Source organism: Oryctolagus cuniculus, chromosome X (genome assembly GCF_964237555.1).
Source record: "Oryctolagus cuniculus chromosome X, mOryCun1.1, whole genome shotgun sequence".
Lineage (NCBI taxonomy): Eukaryota > Metazoa > Chordata > Mammalia > Lagomorpha > Leporidae > Oryctolagus > Oryctolagus cuniculus.
This window is the reverse complement of record NC_091453.1, coordinates 15738854-15765501: the sequence shown is the minus strand read 5'-3', so window position 1 is coordinate 15765501 and position 26648 is coordinate 15738854. Positions and strand designations below refer to the sequence as shown.

General features: G+C 38.8%; 1 protein-coding gene across 1 annotated transcript in view; it reads right to left on the bottom strand.

The window, feature by feature from the left end:
• IL1RAPL1 (interleukin 1 receptor accessory protein like 1) overlaps positions 1 to 26648 on the bottom strand; it is a 1403208-nt gene that overhangs the window by 648279 nt on the left and 728281 nt on the right. Inside the window, exon 3 of the mRNA XM_051827650.2 lies at positions 11706 to 11985. Coding sequence (XP_051683610.1) covers positions 11706 to 11985 — 280 coding nt within the window. The remainder of the gene's footprint in view (positions 1 to 11705; positions 11986 to 26648) is intronic.

Here is a 26648-nt window from a genome sequence, read left to right as displayed (position 1 = left end):
TCTCAGTGGTGTTTCCTTATAAAGCCAGCCGAATTTTTTTTTTAATTTTTTTTTATTTTTTTGACAGGCAGAGTGGACAGTGAGAGAGAGAGAGATAGAGAGAAAGGTCTTCCTTTCCCGTTGGTTCACCCTCCAATGGCCGTCGCAGCCGGCGCGTTGCGCTGATCCGAAGGCAGGAGCCAGGTGCTTCTCCTGGTCTCCCATGGGGTGCAGGGCCCAAGCACTTGGGCCATCCTCCACTGCACTCCTGGGCCACAGCAGAGAGCTGGCCTGCAAGAGGGGCAACCGGGACAGAATCCGGCACCCCGACCGGGACTAGAACCCGGTGTGCTGGCGCCGCAAGGTGGAGGATTAGCCTAGTGAGCTGCGACGCCGGCTTAGGCCATCCGAATTTGATCATGGAGCTCCACCCTTGCAACCAAACTTAATTCAATCACCTCCAAAGCCCCACCTTGGTCCATAATGGAATCAAGCCTCCACCCTAATCTATCAAATATTAATCCATTAACCATAAGCATAAGACTTCAAGATTCAAACATGTACCTGAGTTTGGGAAGCCAAATGCTATTTCAATTATAATACGCTAAAACAGCAGAGTGGAGTAGTTGCCACAGAGACTAGATGGCCTGTATACTCTAAGATTTTTATGAACCCTATGTTAGATCATTATGTAATATCTCTTGTACCAGTTTTTATGAAACTTTTGTAACACAGAAAGCTTTCTCTAACCATGTCTTCAAAGTACTGCTCAAATAACAAGTCCTTCATAAGCACTTCTAGGAACAATCAGCTCCTTTATTTTCTTGTGAACATTCATTGTGATTATTCATACTTTGTTTACTTGGTAACCACATGAAAAATTAGGCTTGGAAGGTCTTTGATAATCTTACCTTCTCATTCAACTTTTTCACTATTTCCAAAGTTTGCTGATCAGTAACAATTACCTTACTAGGCATATTCACTTTCTATTTACCTCCTCTGTCAATATTAGCAGTTACCATGTTTTGGGGGATAGTTTATATAAATACAGAAAAAAAAATAATCACAGTACAAAATGAAAGCCATCCAAAAATCTTGCTGCATTGCAAGTGATCTATATGCCTGGCATATAATTGTTTGTAATTTTGAAATTTCTTCATTATAGTTGCCACTTATGTCATATCACTGATTTACAGTAATTTTTGTAGAATATGACAGATATATCTGTTATATCTATGAATGAAAATGGCCCTCCATGATTTATTTAATCATAAAATAGAAAAAAGAAAGAATACATAAAAATTTCAATTAAACTTTATGTACCTAATTATTTTGCAAATGTGTCCTTTATTCAGTAGCCATATTAATTTGAAACTTTCTAGAGAAAATTCATATGTCTCTGCCTGCCATGAACATGACACCATTTACTTCAACAGTTATCAACTGCTGTGGCCCAGGAAGGCAGTGGAGGATGGCCCAAGTACTTGGGCCCTGCACCCCATGGGAGACCAGGAGAAGCACCTGGCTCCTGCCTTCGGATCAGCACGGTGCGCCGGCTGCAGCGCACCAGCCGTGGCAGCCATTGGAGGGTGAACCAATGGCAAAAGGAAGACCTTTCTCTCTGTCTCTCTCTCTCACTGTCTACTCTGCCTGTAAAAAAAAAAAAAAAAAAAAAAAAAAAAAAAAAAAAAAAGAGTTAGCAAAGCTTTCTTTCTCAAAGGACTTGGAAACATTGGACAAAGCATTTCTTTACCTGGTGATGTAAGAAACTACCCCATCATTACTCCAGAAGAAATTATTTCTTCTTGGGAAATTGAAAAAGCATTAGGCTGTTAGTTTGAAGACAGGTATTTTGAGGAATGGTAAAAAAAGCAGCAAATCAAATAAACTATTCACATAGCTCTTGGTGTTTGTTCATTTTGAAAAGAAAGCTCTCAGAATGATAGTAATATGGCTAATGTTTGCTCTTATCAAAAACAGTTCAATTCTTTGGGAAATGCTTTCATGTCTCAGACATGGAAAGAAGGTTAAATTTAGTATGTTCTATGTTGACCTATCACTTCAGCAACATCTCTGGGCATTATCAGAATTAGGCAACTGGAAAATCTCATTGAAGCCCATTATGGCAAGAAAGATATTTTTACTGAAAAAAAAAAAGTATGAAAAGAGTGCCTAAATGTACAGAACTGCAAATCATCCATGAGCAACTCTATATTCATATTTAGCTTGTATTTTAAAGACTCTGACTTGTATATAGATTTTTTAAAAGGATTAGCTTATGTAGGTTTAATTGCATTTTTACAACCTATAAATTACAGGTGATATTCTCATACTCCCCAGTTTCAATTAAGAGAGGTAATTTAACAATCAGGAAATCAAGATTGCAAAACACACTAGGTCCTTGAAACATATATGCATGTGGTCATTAAAATTTATGGCTGTAATATAAAACATGCATATACATTCTGTTTGGTCTCAACAAATTAGTGATTTCTTGGGATGTAAATGTTTCATACTTTAAAACTGGTGCTGATATAGATCCTTTGATCCAAATATGTTTTGATTTTAAATAACATAAAGCAGTAATAAATACAAAAAAATCCATCTTATCCAACAGATTAAAATAAATTACTTAATTTGTTTATTCCTACAGTTATAACAGTTAACTTGCTGTGAGTCCATTACACCTCACATTTTGCTGCTTTCTACTTCTACTTGGTGACAGTGAAGGTATATTCTGTCAAAAGATAGAAAATTGCCTTTGGAATACCAAAATGCCTGATATAAAACAAACAGTTCAGCACTTGTGTTAGTTTCAGATAGGAGATGTCATGAGAAATAGGATCCTTTTATTTCTCCATGGAAAACAATAGGAAATGGAAAATTGAATAACTTTTTCTACAACAGTCTTTTCCACAGGGTATTTTAGGAACACTAACACCAATCACTCATTATTTTTCTCAATAAATATGTACTGAGTGTCATGTCATTGACAAATACCTTACATTGATTTTTAAGGGGAAAAATGCCAGTGGTAAATCGTTTGAGGAATAATGCATTTGTTATTATTTTTTTTTTTTTTTTGACAGGCAGAGTGGACAGTGAGAGAGAGAGGCAGAGAAAGGTCTTCCTTTTTTTCTGTTGGTTCACCCTCCCATGGCTGCTGTGGACGGCTCGCTGCTGCTGGCACACTGCGCTGATCCGAAGCCAGGAGCCAGGTGCTTCTCCTGGTCTCCCATGGGGTGCAGGGCCCAAGCACTTGGGCCATCCTCCACTGTACTCTTGGCCCACAGCAGAGAGCTGGCCTGGAAGAGGGGCAACTGGGACAGAATCTGGCGCCCTGACCGGGACTAGAACCCGGGGTGCCGACACTGCAAGACGGAGGACTAGCCTATTGAGCCGTGGCGCCAGCTGCATTTGTTATTTTTACAGAGAGTAGTTAAGAAGGTCTATGAGTCATACCCTAAGACCAGTCATGCAAAAGTGTCTAGGAATCCTTGGTGCATTGTCTTTCAACACTCTGATTTGAATACCCAAGTAGAAAAGTATCTGTATTGAAGACATTTGTGGGCATCATTTCTACCAATGGAGTAGACTGCAATCTAACAAATAGAAATCTTACAGTTTTTTAAGGAATTATTTTATACTGAAAGTGACAGATAAAGTTTAAATTTAAAAGACCCTGAATCCTTAACATCTTATACAAAGGAAAAGGAGGGACTCAAGAGCCAAAGAAAATCACTTCTAGTAAGCAGAACTGGGCCCTAATCAAGAAACAGGTGACATGTGCCCAAGTGGATTTTGGAATAGCTATGAGCCAAGGGCTGCTCTGTGTCTCCTATCCCTACCCCACATTCCAAATGGAGCTATTTACCTTAGGTACACTATCCTTGTGTCACCACTCTATTTTGGGTGTGTGACAGCGAAACAACATACTTTTTTAGTTCACAGAGATCTGGACCAATAGGAACCATTCTTGAATGGTTGTAATTCTGGAATCAAACATGATGAACCTCATTCATACCCTGAACTGTCTTATATAATTAGCTAAAGGACTTCTAAGCTGATCCTGAGGCCATAATAAGGAAAGACTGGAATTCTAAGGAATTGGGTGGATATACTTTGTAAGTGTAAGGATGTAAATTATAAGAGGCCAAGGACAGACTCTTACTTTGAGTGTCCCACTAATGAGCTACACCTCACAGTACTCAAGCCCTTATAAATTCTACCCCCAGATTAACTCTAGAGTTGGCTGATGGGGCAGTAGCAAGTAGGATGCAAGTAATTATTTAATCAGTGGGTATTCACTATGAGTTGCCATGTAACATGTCTGACTATCCTGCTGAAAAGGCTGATGGAAAGACCAGGTAGAGAGATGGGGCCTGAGAATCCATGGGGAGAGAAACAGCTCAGCCAGCTCCTGTGTCATGGTTGATTGCAGCAGTAAGTAATGATAGGCAAGACCAGCAGATAATTCCTCAAGTCCTGAGGTTTCTTTCTTTTTTTAAAAGATTTATTTATTTATTTGAAAGTCAGAGTTACACAGAGAGAGAAGGAGAAGCATAGAGAGAGAGAGAGAGGTCTCCCATCTGCTGGTTCACTCTGCAATTGGCCGCAACAGCTGGAGCTGTGCTGATCCAAAGCCAGGAGCCAGGGGCCTCTTCCGTGTCTCCCATGTGGGTTTTGGGGCCGAAGGACTTGGGCCATCTTCTACTGCTTTCCCAGGCCATAGCAGAGAGCTGGATCGGAAGAGGAGCAGCTGGGACTTGAACTGGCATCCATATGGGATTCCGGCACTGCAGGTGGAGGCTTTACCTGCTATGCCATAGTGCCAGCTCCATTGTTTCTAAACAGTTTTTTTTTTTTCAACATTGCATAAATTTCATATTCTTGTTTACCTATCGCATCCAGGCTTTTTGGCTGTAAGGGAGAGGACCTTGAAGGAATGAGGCTACTCCATCTTGGTGGAGCCCCATTATAATCTAAACCATTACCATAGTATCTAGAACAATTGTTGCCCTCTTACTTTCTTTGATGGAAATATACTTCACGGTTTGAATCTTTGTAATCTTATCATGAGCATATGACTTACCATTAGATATTTGTTAAATGACTGAATGTATAGATGAATGTCACTAAATACTGTTATAGATCCTTGATATATACTTTTAAGTGCTGGCATTGTGGTATAGTAGATAAGGCCTATGCCTGTGACACCGGTATCCCCTATGGACACGAGTTCAAGTCCCAGCTGTCTCACTTTTGATCCAGCTCCCTACAAATGCAATGGGGAAAGCGACAGAAGATAGCGTAAGTGTTTGGGGTCCTGCACCCATGTGGGAGACCAAGAAGAGGTTCCTGGCTCCTGGCTTCAGTCTGGCCCAGCCCTGGCAGTTGTAACCATTTAGGGAGGGAATTAGTGGATAGAAGCTCACGCTCTCTTTCTCTCTCTCTCTGTCCCTTCCTTTCTCTCTGGAATTCTGCCTTTCAGATAAATAACATAAATCTTTATATATATATATTTATAAAATATGTATATGTGTATATATATATATATATTTTCAGGAGTACATTGGTCTCTATAGAAGATTTTCTTGGTCTCTAAAGAGAAAATTAAGACCTGTCCAGGGCCCGGTGCTGTGGCTTGCTTGGCTAATCCTCTGCCTGTGGCGCCGGCATCCCATATGGGTGCCGGGTTTTAGTCCCGGTTTCTCCTCTTCCAGTCCAGCTCTCTGCTGTGGCCCGGGAGTGCAGTGGAGGATGGCCCAAGTGCTTGGGCCCTGCACCCACATGGGAGACCATGAGGAAGCACCTGGCTCCTGGCTTCGGATCAGCGCGGTGCCAGCCGTAGCAGCCATTTTGGGGGTGAACCAATGGAAGGAAGACCTTTCTCTCTGTCTCTCTCTCACTCTCTGTAACTCTACCTGTCAAATAAATAAATCTTTAAAAAAGATCTGTTCAAAGGTGCTACATACTAATACTAGATAGAACTTATTATACAAGTGCCCTTTAAAAATGTTTTTAAAAATTGTTAAAATATAAAAATCAATCATGTTTCTATAGAATAAAAATGCAGAAACAGAAATTTAAAAAGACAGTATCATAAACAAACACTCCAAAGAAATAAAAAAACTTAGGCATAAATATAAAAAATGTGTATAGGGCTTGTATGTTGAAAATTACAAAATCCAATGAAAGAAACGAAATTAAAAAAATCAGAAATGAAGAAACATATTATGTTCATAGACCGAGAGACACAGAGTAAAGATATCAATTTTTCTGAAATTTATCTATGAATCTACTAATCTAATTTCTCTAAAATCCAAGTAAGATGCTTTGGTAGACATAGACACGGTTATGCTAAAATTTACATTGCAAATAATAGAACCTATGATAACCAAAACAATCTTGAAAAAGGAGGATAAAGTAGGATGACACACTCTACATGTGCTTGATATTTAGTCCTATCACACAGCTACACACATCAAGACAGTGTGGTATTAACAGAGAGACAGGCACACACCTCAAAGATACAAAATAGGGAACGCAGGAATCAACCCTCACAAGTATGTCCGATGGATCTTGAATAAAGATGCAAGAACAATTCAATGGCAGAAGTGAAATCTTTTCAACTAAGGTTGGAGTAGATATCTACTCAAAAGAACTAAACTTAAATAAACCTCACACCTTATACAAATACTAACTCAAAGTGGTTCACAGATGTAAATGTAAAGTGTAAACCAAACTTATGGTATTTTTTTTAATTAAAAACAAAAAAGAAAAGAAATTCAGGAGCTAGAACTAGGCAGGGTTTTTACACTTCACACCAAAAGCATGATTTACAGAGGAAAAATTCATAACCTGAACCTCATCGAAGCTAAAAGCTTTGGTTCAGCAAAAGAACCTTTAAATTAGGATGGGAACATAAACTATAGTGTGGCAATAGATATTTGCAAACCACATATCTGAAAAAGGACTTGTATCTAGAATACACAATTAGTTCTCAAAATTCAGGGGTTGTGCTAAGGTTCAGTGGGTTAATCTGCTGCTTAGGATGGCTGCTTGCCATATCAGAGTGCCTGGTTCCAATCCCTGCTACTTAGCATTTCCAATCCAGCCACCTGCTAATGCACCTGACAGGCAGTGGATAACGGCTCAAGTACTTGGGTTCCTGCTACTCACATAGGAGATTCAGATGGAGTTCCTGGCTCCTGGCTGTGGCTTGACCTAGCCCTAGCTTTTGTAGGCATGTGGGGAGTGAACAATCAAATGCAAGATCTCTGTTGTATACACATGTGCACAAGCTTGCTCTCTCTCTTGCCTTTTCTCTCTCTGTCCGTCTCCTCTCTGTTCTTCTGACTTTCAAATAAATTGAATTTTTAAAATGACTCAAGTAAGAGAACACAAGATATTCCATTATAAGATGTGCAAAAATATGAACAGACATTTTACTGAAGAGGATAAAGATGGCAAATGAAGACATGAAAATACATTAGTCATCATTAGGCATTGGGAAAATGCAAATTAATATCACAATGAGATATCATAATCTACCTAGCAGAATGATTAAATTAAAACTAATGACAATATCGAATATTGCAAGGATGTGGAGAAACTAAAAATCTCATATGTTGCTGTTCGGAATGTCAAATGGAAAATACAATTATAAACACACATAAACTCTTGAGCATTTACTCCAGGAAAATGAAACATAGTTCACCCACATATCTGAAAATAGTTCACAAAAAAACTTAGTGCAGTAGCAGAAAACTGGAAATAAACCCTTCAATGAGCAAATAAATGAAGTAGCCGATCTATATCCTGGAATACTACTCAGCAATTAAAAGGCATAAACTATCAACACATGTACTAACTTCAAACTACGCTGTGTGAAAAATCCAATTGCATTTTTGAATTGACAAAATTATAAAGAGCAGATTAATTGTTTCTAAGATTTGGGATTAGGGTTGAGTACAGATGGATGAAGCTATAAAGGGACAACAGGAAGGACCCTTGAAGTAAGGACACTGTTCTGTATCTTGACTGTATCAATGTCAGCATAATGATTTTGGTTTTTGAAAAATGGTGGGTTTTGAAAAACTATGGTTTTTGCGGGCCATCAAGGAAGGAGGTACCTTTCTCTGAAGGGAGGAAAGAACTTCCACTTTGACCATGGCCTTGTCTAAATATGATCAGAGTCGGTGAACTCAGGGGGCTTCCATAGCCTTGGCAGCTCATGACAAGAGCCTAGGGTGATTACTGACGTCATAAATAAGAGTGTTAATTGTTAAATCAACAACAGGAGTCACTGTGCACCTGCTCCCCATGTAGGATCTCTGTCCTTAATGTGTTGTACAATGTGAATTAATGGTATAACTAGTACTCAAACAGTACTTTATACTCTGTGTTTCTGTGTGGGTGCACACTGTTGAAATCTTTACTTAATATATACTAAATTGATCTTCTGTATATAAAGATAATTGAAAATGAATCTTGATGTGAATGGGATGGGAGAGGGAGCGGGAGATGGGATGGCTGCAGGTGGGAGGGAGGTTATGGGGGGAAAAGCCGCTATAATCCAAAAGCTGTACTTTGGAAATTTATATTTATTAAATAAAAGTTAAAAAAAGAAACAAACTATAAAATATGAAAAAAAAGAAAAACTATGGTTTTTGAAAAATGCTACCATTGAGTGAAGCCAGGCAAAGGGTACAGGGGTTGTATTTATATTATTTCCTGCAATTGAATATTAATCTGTAATTATCTCAAAAATAAAATTTTAATAAAAAATAGGGTGGCAAACAACGTAGCATGCCTCCCTTCAGGGCACTGAGATATTTGCAAACCCATGAGCTAGCTCTGCATATGAGACTTCTAAGAGGTAGTGACTCTGGGAAGGGGAAATAGAAAGCTGGAATTTGAGAGTACAGGCAAGTTTTATTTTATTTTTAAGTAAAATAAACTTGTTCAGATAGTGGCAATAAAACAAAAGCAACAAAAATTTTAAAAACTCTCCTTCATTCAACTTTTCATTCAAAAATACCAACAAAATAAAAATTCAAGGAGAGAACTAAGCAAAAAGCCAAGTACTATGTACTAAAGAAATATATGGTAGGGCCAGCGCTATGGCACAGCAGGTTAAGCCATGGCCTCAAGTTTCAGGCAACCCATACGGGTGCCAGTTCACATCCCAGCTGCTTCATATGCAATCCAGCTCCCTGCCAATGCACCTGAGAAAGCAGCAGAAGATGGCTCAATTCCTTGGGCTCCTGTACCCACTTGGGAGACTTAGAAGAGGCTCCTGGCTCCTGGCTCCTGGCTCCCACTTGTTCCAGCCTTGGCCATTATAGCCATTTGAGGAACTAGCTCATGGAAGATCTCTCTGTGTCTCCTTGTCTTTCTCTCTCTTTCTCTCTCTAACTCTGCCTTTCAAATAAACAGATTTTTTAAAAAAAATTTATATGGTATTACTCTGTACAAAATAGATATTAATGGAAGGGGTTAGAAAATCTCTTGCTCATTATAATGATAATAATTTTAGGTGTTTCCATTATTTATGCCATTTAATTACACAGTTTAAGGTATAAAATTAATTGTAAATAGATGGTTTGTAAAACCATTACCTTGATATTAATACCCAGAACACTTAACAGAAAGACTAGAATCTTTGAACAGGAGTGAATATTGTCAAGTTTTTAAAATTCTTTGAAAATGGATTATTTAAAAACTAACAGTGACAGTTTTGTGGCCTGATAGCTAACAATGTGCCAAAATGTCAGTTGCTCAACTACCAACCCTTGGGCTTTCTCATATCAACACCAAGTCATGCTAATTCAAGTGTTGTTTATGAAGATTTTGAGTACCCCTTTCCAAATTGTGAAAGGAAGGAATAGCAACACAAGCTTCACATCAGCTGGCATGTTTGAATTTCAATAGAATAGTATCTCTTCCGCTGTTTATCACTTTTCCTAGAATGCCACTTGGCACACATTAACCTCTAAGTTGTTTACCTTTATGGTTCGTTTTCCATTACAATGTAGACATAGGAACATATGGTAAATACCATTGTTTTGGAAACTTTTCAACCTTCCATTCATTACTGCAACTATAAATATGGGGGCATTTTAATGTCGTTTCTCAGAGTACTGGATCACAGAGTATATTTAAACACATCAAAATCATGTAAACTCAGTGCTTTCAAAGTTTTGATTACTAATGTGAAAACATCAATATTTTCCCATCAACAGTAAGTAATGAAATCAAGTGTTAGACTATAGACATTTAACTCAATTCTAATCTCACATAAATGAGGACACACACTGCTTACATCCAAGAATCACCTCTACACATGCATGAACAATCAGAAGTAACTGTTTAAAGAAATTCAAAAGATATAAAATTAAAATGAATTTACTATTGAGTCCAGTGAGAATAGCTGGTACAAACAACATCCTTTAACTGTACTATATGACAATTATTTATAAATGCCCCTAAAAATTTATATGGTGGCTAAGAGTTATATTTGAATACAAAAACATTGGTTGACTCCATGAGAAAGAACAACAGTTGCCAATTCATTTATATTTTTCAACATTAACTCTAAGTTATAATATATGTCCTCAATGTAAGGAAGATACATTTCTGTTTGACTCTTATGTGACCTTGACGTACTTTGATGTTCTAGCACACCTGTAGACACTGGTTAGCATTAAAGCAATTGTTATGGTAATAGTGGGAGAGGCATGATCCTTATCACAGGGGAGTGACAGGTGCTGATCAAAATTTAAAAAGTAGAAGTTAAAGTTTTCTTTGAAATAAACACTATATGATTCTGAGACCTTCTGCAAGTCAAGAAACAATTGCTTTAAATTTTATTTCTCAGAATAAACTAAAACACAGGATGCCAAATATACTTTATATGCCTATGCCTAGCTTTGTTAATGTTCTAATAGTCTAACGACATCCACAGTCCTTCATGCAAGGTGTGATTCACAGTCCATGAAGGGCTAAACACTTAAACTGAGATTTTAACTGCTAATGTGTTACATGGATACCCTTTCAATGTATTATCATTACACAAACTAGATACGTCTCTGCAGCAAGCTGACCAAGATGCTGTATATGTGTGATGAGTTTCCCTGGGGATAATGGCAGAGACTTTGTTATTAATTTTGGTATTGGCCCTGAAAGACAGGAAAATTTTTGTACTGACCCAGAAATTTTAGTTAACAAAATGATCTGGAAAATGACTTTGTATTCCCTAACATGGAAATGCTGCCCTCCTCTTCCTGTGCACATACACACTACCTAAATCATCTTTGCAGATGTGTGTGAGCCAGAAGTATCTGGGCTCTGTCTCTCTGTGAAGGGCAATAACAAAATGTTACAATTCATTTAGCAATAAACTATGCATTCCTTCTGCAAGTCTTTGCTTACATTTTATTTGCAACATTTCACCTCCTCTATAAATTTTATTTCGTAGTCTTTAGTAATTTCTGGCAACATAAGTAGATACCCAGATGGTATCTCTTTTCTCTGTAAGCTAGAAATAATGTCTCAATATAAATTCCAATCTCATCTTTTTATGATTTTAGATTTGCGATCTTAGAAAGCAGGAGCATACACAGAGACAATACCTTTCGGTGAAATACATGGCCGCAAAGCTCAAGTATGAGAAAGTAGTATGTGGTTTCACTGATCAAGCAGTAAGAAAATTGAAAGGATACCTGATGACACAGGCGTAGAGGCCGCTGTCCTGCAGCAATGTTGGTCGGAACCAAATGGAATCTTCTTCTTTGCTCATTCTACTTCCATCAAAAGCTATTGGCTCTTCAAAGTCTCCAGGACCAGAGCTCTTGTACCACATCAAACTGAGTCCAGCACTTTGGGCAAGGGAGTAATTTGCTCTGATATAACCATAGAAGAGCGCACATTTGATTCGAACAGGCTCTCCCACCAAAACCTGGTATTTCTTGATATCAACAGACCAATCAGTGCATCCATCAGCTATAATAAAAAAGAAAGAGAGAAACATTAGGGAACAAGTTAAGCCATCAGTTCATTCATTTATTCACTCAACAAATATTTGCTGTGCATCGATATTGGAATCAAATTCCTACTCTAGGCACAGAGGATGCAGCCATGACTAAAACTGAGAGTGACATTGAAAAGTAGTTTATTTACCCTGATAACAATGTATTCCTCATTGCGCCTGCTTCAGCTGGTATTTATTCTTGGTCTGTATCAGGGTGCTGGTTATTGATTTACTGCCTCTCAATATACATTTTTGCCTTAAATTTGTGTCTTGGAAGTGTTGTTCCTTTGCTAGTCGGCCCCGAAGCTGTGTGAGTAGAGGGTGGTGGACATTTCCGGAGGAAAGGGTTTGCTTCATGGTGTGCTTGCTTGGCAGATGTTTGCAGGGGCGAGGCTTCTCTCGCACCTGGCTCCTGCAGTGCGTGGAGGTCAGAGGCATGGCTTTTGAGTGGCGCCCTTGGTGAGACACCTTCCCAAGGAAAGCTTGCCCAGGTAACTACGAGGGTAGGTCCCTGTGAACCTCCAGAGGGCAGATTGAAAACAGGATCCGCCACTACAGCAACTCTGCCATTCAGGCAGCCATGGCTGGGCCACGCAATAAGCTTTAGATCTCTGTGGTATGAGGAGGGAAGGATGGGAACTTTGTCTTGGTTACGCAGCTCCACCATGCGGGAAACTGCAGCCAATCGTTTACTCTTTATGGTTGTCCTTGTCACGGACAGAATATTTGTGTCACCCCCTCCAGTGTGATGGTTTTTGAAGATGGAGTCTTTGGTAGGTAGTCAGGAATGGATGAAGTAATGAGAGATGGGGCTCTCCTACTGGCGCTAATGTCCTTATAAGAGAAACCAGAGAGCTAGCTTTCTCCCCCCCCCCCCATACTCACAAAGAGGTTCTGTGAGCACACAACAAGGAGGTAGCTATGTGTAAGCCAAGAAGAGAGCCCTTACCAGAAACTGAATGGACTGGCACCTTGGTCTTGGACTTCCCAGATACAAGAAGTGTAAGAAATAAATACCAACTGTGTAAGCCATCCCACTGTTAGGGGAAAACAGTGGCAGAGAAATTATTGTTCCAAGTGGATGCCAAAGGGATTTAGAATCAAGGACCTCCGACCAGAGGGGCATGGAGGGGACTTCCAAGAGAGAAATAAACCCAAAGGGCCTGGTGGCAATGGGCTTTGTAAGTACAATTTCTCGAAGTAAAAAAAAATACTTGACAACCAGAGTGACCTTCAGTTACCAGGCAGGGACAAAAACCAGCAAAAGACTTCATTTATAATTCTCCATCCAGTCTGGCCTGCTAAGGGTGGGGTAGCTAACTTTTTTTCACAATAAGCTGTGAGCTCAGGAGGAGTTCCCTTGCTATTCTCTTGGTAAATGTGGAGATTCCAAGAAGGAGGGCAGCCCGTTTGTTCTTGCAAATATTTCACACCCCAAATCCCATTGGGAATTCCTATCTATTGAGCCATCTGACTCCTCACACTATCTATGGTATTTTGTTACAGCAGCCCAAGAAGACCAACGCATCGTTCTTTCATGCTAGGTAATCCCTTCACTGCTCTGATCTCCTGTTACATTTAATATTTTCAAATAAACTTTATATGTTCAAATTACTGTGTGGTTTTTCTCTCTGATTTGACCCAGTCTGAAGATATCAAGAATAAGCATTTTACAGTCAAATAATATGGAAAGAAAGAAAAGTAAGTGAGCTCAGCCAGAGGTTTCACAACCACAGACAAAGGTAAACAGTCACTTTGTTCTCATTTCAGAAGCATCAGGGGGAGTGTAAAGGGGGAAACATGGTGGGAAATGGGGGATTGTAAGGGTGAGGTGTGATTGGGCTTCCTGAATTTCCTTGAAGCATCACCTTCCAAATGGAATCTTGACATTTTTTTTAATCACTCCTCTCTGCATGTGCATGCAAAACAATAGGTGCCCAGAGGGTAGGAAAATCAACATTATCATCATCACAGAGAAGTTGTGGATTTCCTGCTTAGAGAGGGCAGCTGACCAGCAGTTAGCAAGATAATTAGTTTGCTCAAAGTCTGCAACTGTTAAGCACAATAGGACCAAGAAAGAGGATCTCTAGCAGCAGTAACAACTGAGTATTGTAAGCAAAGTTTAACTCATTGCAAATTAAAACGAGGGTAACCTAAAAGCTCTGAGAACAGGGTGAGTGTGCGAGTGTGCGTGTGTGTATGCCTCTAATTCAGGAAAGTGAAAATGATCCATGTGAAAAGAAAGGTGTATCTTAGAGCAAAGAAGACTCAAAATAATATGGAATTATCTACATTTGTTATTTTAAAATAATACCTAACACCTAATAAATACTTCATTATGCACTAGTAAGTTTAAGATTTTCATTTAACCCCACAGAAGCACCCACTGTGGCTTTTGACCTTGCTGTTCCCCCTCCCCGGAACGGTTTTTTCACTATGCATGCAGGGCATCCTCTCTCCTCCCCTCCCAATCTCATTTCCTCAGAAAGGCCTTTTCTGACTGACCTGTATGAAACACTTCCTGCCCATCCTGTTCACTTGATCCAGACTTCGCTTTAACATTTTTCATAGGATGCACTGTTATTTGATGTTATATTATGTAAACACTTGTCCGTGTGCTTTCTGTTTTCCCAATAGATTGTAACCCCCTTGAGGTCTGTATTCTCACTCATTTCTTTAGCACTGGTGCCTAGAACTGTGTCTTCTAACCAATGCAACACATTACTTCCTAAATGAATGAATGAATGTATGAATAAGCAAATGAATTCATGATCAACCTATATAGCTGAAGAAACTTCATGCCAAGTAATTTTAAGTGTTGGGATTATCACTCAGCTATGTCTAAGAATTCATTCTTCCTATCATCACAATTTCTATTTCTTACTAAACACGTCAATTTCACACACTCTTTGATTTAGTCAATTTCAATTACCAAATTCATGTCTAAGATTTTTATGAAAGGGCTCTATTAAGCTATTATCTTAACAATATGCTAGAAGCTTAGTGGATATCACCAATGTCCAATCATCGCTACCATTCTTGTTAAAGACTGATATAGAGCTAGCATACCACATTAAATGAGATGAAAGAACACCATAGAGTTGTCCATTATACAACTGCATGTGATTTTTAGTGGCACAGTTTTGCACATTTGTTCCATTGCATGAATTGAACCCTAAGTGAGATTTTATTTTAAATAATTATAATTTGGGGGATAAGCATAGAATTATCATGCTTTACCACTATATGAATTACAATACAATTCTAGAATCAAATTATTATAACTGAGGCTATCTGTCACAGAGGCTATCACTGTCTTTGTAAAAGGTTGAAACAGGGGCTGGTGCTGTGGTGTGGTAGGTTAAGCATCTGCCTTTGGCGCCAGCATCCCATATGGGCACCAGTTTGGGTCCTGGCTGCTCCACTTCTGATCCAGCTAATGCACCTGGGAAAGCAGTGGAAGACAGCCCAACTGCTCGGACCTCTACACCCATGTGGGAGACTGGGAAGAAGCTCCTGTTCCTGGCTTCAGATCAGCTCAGCTCCAGCAGTTGCTGGCATTTGGGGAGTGAACCAGCAGATGTAAGCCCCTCTCTCTGTCTGTAACTCTACTTCTCAGGTAAATCTTTTTTTAAATGGTATTTCATATTAAATTATTTTTAAAATGTTTAAAACACCTTCTAGGTAGTAGTATAAAGAGTAAGATGAGATTAGTCAAAGTCTCACATTTATAAGATAAGGCAAGATGCTTGAAGGAAAAGGCAAAAAAGATTTAGTGTAGAAAGTCCTAAAAAGATAGAGACAAAATATATTAAGGGAACTGAAGGAGAGTTGTGTTGGGAATAGATACAGTTATTAATACATACTTTCAGAATATGCTTACTGAGAACAATGTTGGAAGAACCATATATATTCTTGAAGAGTAGAGTTATTCAGAACTTAGCTGTCAGTAAGAAAAGGCATTTCAAATGGCAAAGTCGCATAACCAAGGGAAAACCAGAGGTGAAGTAAAGTAATAAGCGCCTTGGACAGTGGAGATACTCTGTGTTCATTTCACTATGAAACAGATGGAGTTAGAATAGTTAGAATCAAGCGGTCTATTTAATGAAAAAAGGCAAGTGATTGTCCCGTTTGTTGATGTTTCCTCTCATTGCAAGCATGCTGTCTGTCTCACTGTGTATATATGTGAGTCACAATTTGTTTCCTAAAGCAGCAGGAAATAATTTTGAGACATTACAACATTTTACCTCTAAATACTTCTATGTGCATCTCCCAATGAATGAAGACATTTTTCTTATATAACCACAAAGTACTTTTAACTTTGTGTTAACCTTGCTTTGCTGGATATCTCAACTCTTAAAAGGATATGTGCTAACTTAAAACCTAACCCTTGATTACCAGAACTGCAACCGATACATTCAGTTTTTCCTTAAGTTCAAGCCCATAATCATTGTTGCAAGTTAGCAGGTAACTTTTGATATTAATATTATTATTCAAAATTATCTTCCAGTAACTGTGTTGACCAGTAGCTTTTAATATATTTTTCTCTCTTTTACAATAAAAACTGTCTTTAAAGCCTTTCTGAATTTGAAGCATTGGTACTGTCTTTCTCTGATGGGAGGGTTCCACAAAAATACTCCAATTCAATACTCTTGCATAGTACATATTCCTTCACATCCAATGATAGCTTAAGAAGGCATAAAATTACACTGGGAAGTGGAAAGAGGAAGCATTATATTTTCATTAATTTTTGCTACTCTCCAGAATGTACCAGGAGCTTATTTGAAGACAGTGGTAGAGTTAGGAATTAGAACTACTTCTTTTATAAGGAGCTCATGCTGTTGTACCATTTTGTGAACAAAAACTACATACACTGGATAATGTCAATATATTCAAATGAGATTAGAGAAAATATTTTTAATTAAGTCACTAGTACTACATATGTAAGAGCTCAGAATATTTCCATGGTAACGAGCTTGAAGGTTGAAGTCTTAAAAATTGTCTAATCATGGGGCTTATACATCTTGCATCCTAATATGAAAATGTGAGACTCGACTTTTAAAAGAAAAATTATATTAGTTTTAAGTATGTACTTGGGGCGGGATATTGAAATAATGATAAAATAATTAAGACATGTATGATAATGTAGAAGATGCTCCACCATGGTCCTCTTTGCTAAGCTGATGTATTCCTTCTCCATTTAATTTGAGTGTTGAAGACTAACAGTTCATAGTTACATTTTTCAAGAGAGGAAATTCAAATGCACAATAGAGACATGAAAAAAATGCTCATGGTCACTAGCCGTCAGGGAAATGCAAATCAAAACCACAATTAGGTTTCACCTCATCCCGGTTAGAATGGCTCACATACAGAAAACAACAAATAAGAAATGCTGGCAAGAATGTGGGTGGAAGGGTACCTTAATTCACTGTTGGTGAGAACGTAACCTAGTGCAGCCACTGTGGAAGACAGATGGAGATATCCCAGAAAGCTGAATACAAACCTAGCATATGACCCAGCCATCCAATTCCTGGGCATTTATCCAAAGGAAAAGAAATCAGCATATTGAAGAATGATCTGTACCTCTCTGTTCATTTCTGCTCAATTTACAATAGCTGAGATATGGAATCAACCCAGATGTCCATCAACTGAAGCGTGGATAAAGAAAGTATGGTACATATATACTATAGAATACTACACAGTGGTAAAATAAATGAAATTGTGTCATTTGCAACAAAATGGATCCAACTGGAAACCATTATACTTAGTGAAATAAGCCAGTCACAAATACCATATGTTCTCTCTGATCTGTTGTAACTGAGTATTTAAAATGTAATCTACAGGAGTGAATCTGACACTGAGATGTGATGATTTTGAATAGTCCTCGCCTTGACTGTCAAAGAACAATGTTTTTGTTGTTTGTTTTTGTTCTTTACTTCTTTTTTTCTTCAAACTAATTGGTGAGCTCTTTACTTAGTGAGAGGTTAATCTTATGAGTATAAAAATTAACTGAAAATTGATCTTGGTAAAAAAAAATAAGAATAGGAAAGGAAGAGGGAGGAGGAAGAAAGGTGAGAGTATGGGTGGGAGGGAGGTAAGGGGGGAAGAAGCATCATGTTCCCAAATCTGTAAATATTAAATGCATTAAGTTATATTCCTTAAGCAAAATTTTAAAAAATTTACTCTTGAATTGACAAAAGCCACACTACTTGGAAGTTTCCATTCCCACTGCTATGGCCCACTATCTACTGATTAATGTGGGTGTAGAAAAGACCAGTGATTCTGCCTCAATGGGGACAACTCCATGAGGCAATCTGACTCAAGAGCTCCTTAAGGATCACCCCAAGCCAAGGGTGTACCTGAGACTTGCTCCTTATTCAACTTTTCCCACTTTTCTGCACTGCTTCTCTCCTAGCCTTGCAGATTTTCCCTAGAGGGGACTCCCTCCATCAAGTATGTGTATCCCAAACTCTGTCTTGGGCTCAGTTCTGGAAAGAGGATCTAATACAAATTTGAATATTCATGTAGAGAGAGCCAGCTTCATCTGGATTTCTGTCCTAGAGGCTGAAGATATCAGGTCATACAAAACACAACCCTTGTTTCCAAGGAACTCACAGCCCAATCAGAGAGGGAGAGACAGAAATGAAAAGCACAACATAAAAATGCACAACAAAGAAACGCAGAGGGCTGGTTTGAAATGTGTTCTGTGAGGGGGAAATGTCTGTGATGCCTGTCAAAATCTAAGACGTTAGCTAGACAAAGAACAGGCAGACTGATATTGATTTGGGGGTGAATTCAAAAGCAAAGGCATACAAAAAAGAGGTAGCACAGTTTTGTAAGAATTACAAATGACTTTCTATTGTAGTAGCAAGTTTAAAGCAGTAAGCAGCAAGAGACAAAGGGAAAGAAGAGGGCAAAGAAAGATGGTAGTGATTCTTTTGAGATGTAAAGTAATGTTTGGCTTTGACTGTAGCAGTAATGGGGAAATGTTGAAGAGTCTCAATGGGGGAGGGGTGGAGGCAGCAGATTTAGGTATTGACACAAAATATAGGGTTTCAGCCAGGAGAGTGATGTTCCAGGTCTGAAGACAGTCAGTGGTAGTAAAGAAGGAGCAAATGCAATAGGTTTGAGATTTAGGAGGTAAAATGGGCAAAAGCGGGTAATTGAATTCAAGCAATGAGGTCCAAGAAGAGTGCTTGCTCACTATGGAACTCAAGTCTTCCGTCATAGACGGCAATCTATTTCTCAGTTGACCAGACAGCCAGCAGCACCATATCTATCAAGTGCTGGTGTCTTTGAAATGATTTTATAATCTCATTCAAAGTTTCAGGCAATGGAAATGTAGAAAATAAAAGATTCAACACAGATTTTAAAACATTTTATACTCTCTCTCTCCCTCTCTCTCCCACACCCCTCTCTTCCTCCCTCTCTTTAAATTTAATTAACCCCAAATAAATGAATAGATGAATAGGTGCATATTGGCATTATTTGATTCTACTCCCAGTGTGCTTGGAAATACAAAACTTGAGAGATGGTAGTAGCTAGGGAGTACAGATCATGCACATAAAATAGCAGATACTGAACAAAAGGCTGAGGCTAGATTTTGAGTTCTGCACTCTATCTGCACTGGTTGCTATTCTTTTCAAATAGGAACTCTGTAACTCAAAGTTGACAATGTTGGCTTTCTTCTGAGAAAAAAAAAAAAACAGAGATGCCCCTAAATTATCAGCAGCAATGATAGCAGTAAACTATGAGAAAAGCTAACCTTCCTATTATGATTGGGTTCACAAAACACTTGGTTCCCAACTCTACAAAAGAAGAGTTGGATAATGTTTATCTGGAATGGAATGTTTTTAGATTTTCACCTTAATGGGTTGAAGAGTACGTGGGAACTTGTTGAAGTACTACCTCACAACTTTTGTTTTTGAGATTTAAAATTAGTAAAAAGGAAAAATGAACAAAAACTTAAAAATATAATAACTGTCAGATAAACTGGGTAACATAGTGTTCAAGGGAGGTATATTACACAAAGAATAAATGTACATATGATTGCTAAAAATAAAAACATGCAGGGTAACAATTTTGGAAGTGCTGTTTCAAATATTTTGGAAAGATCTGTGTAGGCAGTAAGAACTGATGTTATTCAAAGAGCTATGCTAGTTATCAGTAATCCCATTTCTAGAAGACCTCTTGTCTGAAAAAGCCTGGAAGTTGTCCTTTATGAGACTCCCAGGATAGGTCATCTCCAGATCAGTGCAAACCTTGTTTAGCTGTTATCACCTTAATTCCCAGATATGGTTCCCTCTTGTTCAGGAAATAGATGACCATAGCATACATAAATAGGATCCTCGTTGTATAGTTAATACTCCATTATACCTAAGCCACTGAATTCTAGTAGGTGCTCCTAATATCAATACACGAAACTTGTACATTGTATAACACGCACCTAGGATTCTTTTTAAGTGTTTTCTTGTGATAAAAAGACAAAAGAGAATATCAAATATCAAAAGGACAAGATAATAAAAAGTCAAATATTCATTCATAATTTATCCTTTTGTTGATTCCTTTTCTTTTTCATGCTTTTGAAAAATTTTTCATCTATTTAAAAGATGGAATCACAGAGGGAGGGATGGGGGAGGGAGACAGAGAGAGAAAGAGAAAGTCTTTCGTCTGCTGGTTCACTTCCCAAATGCACACCACAGCAGGGGTCAGGTGAAGATGAGGCCAGGGGGCCAAAATTCCATCTGGGTCTCCCACAGGGCAGGGAGTGGCTCAAGCATTTGAGCCATCATCTGCTGCCTCCCGGGATGCATTAGCAGGAAGCTGAATTGAAGGGAGAGTAGCTGGGACTCAATCAGCGTGCTGATATGGAATACTGGTATCCTGAGCAGTAGCTTAACCCACTATGCCACAACTCCTGCCCCACAATTTATACATTTTTGTTTTAAATTATAAAAATATACCACTAGCATAATATTACTCAGCTGGTAACTGAATGGAAAAGTAGTTTAACCATAGTTATCATCCCCAAATCTCTGACTGTATTCATCAAACATATTTGGCTTTGTTCAGTACTTCAAAATATTTTTCTCAACATCATAATTAGGTCCATTTGTTTATATATGGATGTGTTCAAAAAGTTCTTGGAAAATGTGTACTATGGCAAAACCATGCACGAATTTCAAAAATTTTTTGCACCAAAACAAATACCTTTTAATTCAATTTTTTTTCATGAACTTTTTGAAGTCTCCTCATACAGTGAGTTCAAAAGAACTGGAGAAGTTTGTGTTAGCATAATCTTTCATTGAAAAGACAGTATCAGTAGAAAGAAACACCTTGCAGTTGAGCAAATCAGTTGTGTCTATACTTCCCATAAAGACAAAATAGACAGTGAAGTTCCCTGAGGCATGGTAAAGGAATATGCTGTCCATCTTGGGTCTCACTTTGTGTTCAGCCTTAGCAGCCGCTCAAATTCCTGGTGCGACTGCTTCTTCTGATCTGTGATATCTCCTGGTGCATTATCAAATTCCCTGTACTGCCGTTTTCCCCCCAGAAAGCTTTTATTTAAGGTATACAAATTTCATGCATTTCATAAATACAAATTTAAGAACAGTGATTCTTCCCACCCTACCCGCACTAACACCCTTCTACTTCCACCCTTTCCTATTCCCATTCTTATTTTCTATTAAGATCTATTTTCAATTAACTTTATACTCATAAGATTAACCCTATACAAAGTAAAGAGTTCAACAAATAATATGAAAAAAACTGTTCCTCAACAGATGAGATAAGGGCTATTCAAAGTCATTGCAACTCAAAGTGTCAATTTCACTTCTATAGATTACCTTTTAGGTACTCTGTTAGTTACCACAGATCAGGGAGAATATATGGTATTTATCCTTTTAGGAATAACTTGTTTCACTAAGTATAATGTTTTCCAGTTGTTTCCATTTTGTTGCAAATGACAGGATTTGGCTTTCTTTGTTTGTAGTATACCAAGTTGTACATAATCCACACATTTGCATTGATTGAACTGCAATAAACATGGGAACAGACAACTCTTTCATATGCTGCTTTCATTTCCCTTGGGTAAATTCCCAGGAGTGGGATGGCTGGGTCATATGGTAGGTCTATATTCAGGTTTCTGAAGTATCTTAAAATAGTGACTTCCATAGTGGCTTTACCAGTTTGCATTCCCACCAACAGTGGATTAGTGTCCCTTTTCCCCCACCTCCTCGCCAGCATTTGTTGTTTGTTGATTTCTGTATGAAAGCCATTCTAACCAGAGTGAGGCGAAACTTCATTGTGGTTTTGATTTGATTTCCCTGATGGCTAGTGATCCTGAGCATTTTTTCATGTGTCTGTTGGTCATTTGGATTTCCTCTTTTGAAAATGCCTGTTTAAGTCCTCTGACCATTTCTTAACTGGGTTGTTTTGTTGTTGTTGAGATTTTTGAGCTATTTATAGATTCTGGATATTAATCTTTTATTAGATGCATAGTTTGCAAATAATTTCTCCCATTCTGTCTCGCACTTGGCTGAGTGTTTCTTTTGCAGTGCCGAAGTTTCTCAGCCTGATGTAATGCCATTTGTCAATTTCGGCTTTGATTGCCTGTGTTTCTGGGTCCTGTGTTTCTCAGAAAATAAGTCTTTGTCTATGCCAGTGTCTTGCAGAGTTACCCCAATGTTCTCTAGCAATTTGATGGTATCAGCTCATGGATTTGGGCTGTTCATCCATTTTGAGTAGACTTTTGTGTCTAAGGTCTAAAGTAGCAGTCTTGCTTCATGCTTCTGCACGTGGAGATCCAGTTTTCCCAGCACCATTTCTTGAAGGTACTCTCCTTGCTCCAGGGATTGATTTTTAAAGACTTATTTATTTATTCAAAAGTCAGAGCTATTCAGAGAGAAGGAGAGGCAATTTAGAGGGAGAGAGAGGGCTTCCATCCACTGGTTCATTCTCTAATTGGCCGCAACGGCCGGAGCTGTGCCAATCCAAAGCCAGGAGCCAGGAGCTTCTTCTGGGTCTCCCACATGGGTGCAGGGGCCCAAGGACTTGGGCCATCTTCTACTGCTTTTCTAGGCCACAGCAGAGAGCTGGACTGGAAGTGGAGCAGCCGGGTCTCAAACCAGTGTCCATATGGGATGCCAGTGCTTCCTGCCAGGGCGTTAACCTGCTGCGCCACAGCGCAGTTGATTTCTGGAGTTTCTATTCTGTTCCATTGCTCTGTTCACCTGTTTTTTTGCCAGTACCAGACTGTTTTGATGATAACTGTCCTGTAGTATGTCTCGAAATATGAAGTGCTGTTTTTAGAGTTATGGTCTTTGAAAGGCTTCCCCAACAGCAAGCAAATTGTGGTGCTGACCCAGCACTTGTCCATATCATCCAATAAGGGGAAAGAAACCATGAGTTTGAAAAACATGGTGTTTATATAAGGCATACTAAAGTCAGTTTTCCGAGTCATTCACTCCTCAGAGTCAACAGCTCTTTTGAGTCAACAGCCCATTTGTTGTATGGTTACCAGAAATGCCAGCATATTCTTAAAGCTCCCAAATCCAGACAAACTAGGTAACTGGTATTTATCTTTCCTGAAGAGGAATATCTAAACCAAGCCTGAATAGCAACAAACTGGGTTGTAGTAGCAGTTTGCCTTTGGTATCTGATGCATATCAATTTATTTTTATAATCTATTTGTAAAATTTCCTGCTTAAGATACACTCTTATCCAGGGAAAAAGAAGTCCAGGGGAATATTCATATTTCTGAAAGAAAACAGGGGAGACATAAACCCCTGAGTACTAGCAGGAGTGTAGCGATACTGACACTTGGTTCTCCAGTAATCTCTCTTGCATTCTTTTGGGGGCTTTGAGGAGTATTATGCTCATGACTAACAGAATTAATCTATAACTCGAGGTCAGTATCCACTGAGTGTATACAATCTGAAGTTGACTTTATGACCAACAAGACCCACAATGTCCCTTGAATATTTCCTGAACTAAAATAGTCTCACTACTTGACCAACCAGGTTCCCCAATGAAAGAACAAGGGACTATACACCTGTAAATATAATGCTTTTCAGTAGAAGATAGCCCAAGTTCTTGGGCCCCTGCACCCACGTGAGAGTCCCGGAACAAGCTCCTGGCTCCTGGCTTCAGATAAGCCCAGTTCTAGCCAAACTAACAGATGGAAGATCTCTGTCTCTCTCTCCCTTTCTGTCTCTCCTCCTGTCTAACTCTGCCTATCAAATAAATAAATAAATGAAGACGAAAAGTAAAAAGAAAAATGCTTTTAGATCCCATTGTTTCCATAAATCTGTTGTTCTTTTATATTATTATGTCATGTGGCACTTCTTCCAGACCCTTGAGCCTTTTTGTAAGTCACTATATCCACAGAGCATCAGAAAGAAATCAGTCTTTAGTGTCAGACAGATTTTAGTGAGGCCGTGGAACATTCACACCCATTGTAGACTAGGAAATGTTCTAAGTACTAGAGTAGGGAACAAAACAGAGTTCTGGCTCTCACAGAAAAAACAGGCAGTAATCATAGTACTATGATGTATTGGGAAGAAATATTAAAACAAGGGAAGAAGCTAAAAAGCCTAGGGTGCCCTCAATAAGATGGTCAGAAAAGGGTTCTCTGAGGAGCTAGCCTTTGAACAGAGAATAGCTTGGCCAAATGTATGGGACAGCGGAGTTAGATAGAAACAGATGTCTTGCAATAGGAAAATCCTGGGTATGTTTAAGGGAGAGCAGGAAGGCTGGAGCAGCTGGAGGAAGCAAGAGAGAACATGGTCAGATCTCCCAGGGCCTTTCCATATCTGGAAATGTCATTAATTCATCATTATTCCCAAAACTGAGGTAAAAAACTAGGGAGAAAGGCTGTCAATAAGCAGCACCTCTGGTTGTTGGAGGAACTCCCCTGTATGCTTTCTTGTCCCTTGCTGGCAGTGTAATTCTTCAGTAGCTGGTATCCCACATAGTCATGGAGCTTTGCTAAACTTGACCTTAAAGCACACTCAGCATGCATCACAAACATTTTTTATTAGTTTCTGAATGGTGATGTAAGAAAGTACCACCACTAAAGTATCTTAAAACAACATATTTTTTTTTCTCTCAGTTCTGCAGTCTAGAAGTCTGAAATCAAGGTGTCAGCAGGATTGGCTCCTTATGGGTACTATGATGGAGAATCTGTTTCATTTTCTTCTCATGGCGACTGGTGACAGCTGGAAATTCTGGCCATTCCTTGACTTGGGGACACTTTAATCTCTGCCTCCACCTTCCAGTGGCCTTCTCCCTTTGTGTCATCACAGCTGTGCTGTTCTTTTCTTCTTGTACAGATAACCTATCATGGTAGATTCAGAGGTCACCCTACTCTCATTTAACCTCAGCTTAGCTTAGCTTATTAGAACTCAGACTATTTTTTGGTAAGGTCACAATTTTGAGGTCCCAGGAAATACATGAATTTTCAGGGATGCTGTTTAGCCCAATAGATGTTTGGATCTGAGCTGGTTCATAGATGGGCATTTCTGGATAATCAAATAGACTGGTAAAGGTGAAAGTGGCATGTACTCCATATAAACATACAGAGTGAAATATTTCATGAAATTCTGGCCATGATAATTTAAGCAAAAATGGCATCTGAATATTTGTGTGACTCAGACTCACCAGGATAAACATTATTTGTCATTCCCTTTGTGGGCATGTATATCAATGAAGATAAAGTTGAACAATTTAATAACACAACAGAGTGGCACATGACCCTGGACAAATTAGACCTCAGTTCAAATCCAGCCATGTCAAGGTCAAACAGGTCACTTGAGCTCTCAAGACCCTTATTTCATCATTTTCAAAAAATTTCCCTTGTGGGGTTGTTCTAGAGGCGAAAGAAGAAATTTCCCTGTACCTTGGGCTTGTGCAGGGTGCACAGCCCTGAGCCTGGAGGGAGGGAGAGAGAGAAGATAGAGAACACTCAGGGTCTTGAAAGGAAGAATGAGAACGACTACTTCTCAGATAAGTGGTTAGAAAAACAGCATGATGTTGAACTTGCACTGTTTGAAGTCTGATACAGGGGTACTATCTGGACTCTACAGACGTACCAGAGGTTCTTCGATCACAATGGGCCAAGCTGGGCAGTAATGATTAAATCCTGAACTGACTCTGAAGTCTTGTTCGAGCTTACCAATCACTTTTCCTTGGGAAATCTTCTACTTTTGCCCCTTTAAATCCCCACACTTCCCTTTGGTCAGGGGAATAATCTCTATAAGGGTTGTTCTGCCGTGTATGCCTCTTCACTCAGAAAGTTCATGGAAAAATGTGTATTACCTAAGAATTGTGCATGAATTTCAAGATTTTTACACCAAAATAAATTTGTCTTTTATTCCCATTTTCACAAATGTTTTGAAGTGCTATCACATATGTGAGCAAATTCTCAACGTTTTAATTTTCTCTTAGCCATTCTTTGAAGGCCCTATTGGTCTGTGTTATTACTGTTTTGTCTGAAGTAAATCCAGTTTAAGACTTGTTTTTTGTTAATCTTTATTGATCCTTTCTTATTTTTTTTAAAAAAAATTTATTAATTTGAAAGTCAGTGGTAGAGAGATAAAGAGAGATGGAGAGACAGAGAGGGAAGTAGAAAGGGAGG